The 1,372-nt window shown below is 62.8% G+C and overlaps 1 protein-coding gene across 1 annotated transcript; it reads right to left on the bottom strand.

Moving 5' to 3' along the window:
* Positions 1–578: 578 nt before the first annotated feature.
* Positions 579–1,145, bottom strand: LOC126282468 (uncharacterized). The gene has a single exon (XM_049982125.1). The coding sequence runs from the start codon at positions 1,143–1,145 to the stop codon at positions 579–581; it is 567 nt and encodes a 188-aa protein (XP_049838082.1).
* Positions 1,146–1,372: the final 227 nt, after the last annotated feature.

Genomic DNA, 1,372 nt, shown 5'->3' with positions numbered 1-1,372 from the left:
ACCTGGAGCAGGCAGCGGCCAGCGGCATTGGTGATCCTGGAGTTCCAGGAGACATGTTTACTATTGAAGTCCCTGGCGACGAACACCTGCCCCCTCAAGGAGAGTAGAGCATCCCTGTCAGCAGGGTCCAGTGGACGAGACGGCTGCCAATAGACAGCGACAAACATGATGGCGCCCGCCGTGGTGTGAACGACGACACCAGTGGCCTCCAGGGTTGCCAGTAGTGGAAGTTGTATCACGTGATGACGAATGCCATTGCGGACTTAAACGGCTGTCCCACCACCCGCCGTCAGTCGATCAGTGCGATAGCTGGAGTAGTTGGCCGCCCTGACGTCGACCCCAGGCTTCAGGTGGGTTTCGTTGATAAGGCAGATGTCGACGGCTTCATCTCGAAGAAATTGTCGAACTTCACCAGCTTCAGTGCGGACGCCGTTGGCATTCCACGCGACGACCGTGAGCCCTCTAACGCTGCCCATGGTGCAGCTGGTGAGTGCTGACAGCGGTCGGGGCCAGAGAGGCCAGCGGCACTGCAGCAGTGAGTTGCTGCGACAGGACTTCAATCAATTTCGTAGCACTGGTCACCAAGGCAGTGAGCTGCGCGACGAGGTTGGCCAGGTCAGCGGTGGAGGCAGTCGGCGCGGCCCCGTCGCTGGAAGGGGGAGGCGTGGCTGACTCGCTTGGAGAGTCCACCTGGGGCTGCTCGACTGACGGTGCTGAGCGCTGGGTACCCACGGGGCGCTGACCCCCGCGCAGGCGATTGGCGGGGCGCGGTCTGGCCGACGGCGGGGAGAGGCAGTACCCGGGTCCGCCACTAGCAGCTGTGGTGGAGGCGCAGGAGCCTCAGGTATCGGCACGGCCTCGGACGTGGCAGGAGCAGGAGCAGCCGACGCAGCCGTGACGGCGGAGGGCGCCCCTGACGTTGCCGCCGTGAAAGAGACGCCGCGCTGCCTCGTTGCTGGCTTCTTCGGATGTGGCGCTGGTGTTTGGCCATGTTGGCGAGCGATGGCACGCTTCCACACCTCACACCTACGATAGCTGGCCACGTGAGCACCGTCACAGAGTGCACATGTCGGCTTCTCGGTGGGCGGACGGGGGCACGCACTTCCTGCGTGGGCGCCGGCGCATTTAACACATCTGTCCGGCATAGAGCAGTGGCGCGCGACGTGATTGATCCCCTGGCAGCGAAATCACTGCACAGGGCCTCTCCTGGAGCGAAGATCTTCGGTCTGAACCGGAACGTCGGTGACCCGCGTCAGTTGGTATAGTTTGCGGTTCTCCACGGTGTCGGAGCAGACGACCAGGAAGAGCGGCATATCATCGCGCGATTTAGGCGACTTCATCTTCACGACTGTCCGTATGTAGAAGCCCAGGT

This window comes from Schistocerca gregaria, chromosome 7 (genome assembly GCF_023897955.1).
Source record: "Schistocerca gregaria isolate iqSchGreg1 chromosome 7, iqSchGreg1.2, whole genome shotgun sequence".
In the NCBI taxonomy this organism is placed as follows: Eukaryota; Metazoa; Arthropoda; class Insecta; order Orthoptera; family Acrididae; genus Schistocerca; species Schistocerca gregaria.
This window is presented reverse-complemented; position numbering and strand designations above follow the sequence as displayed.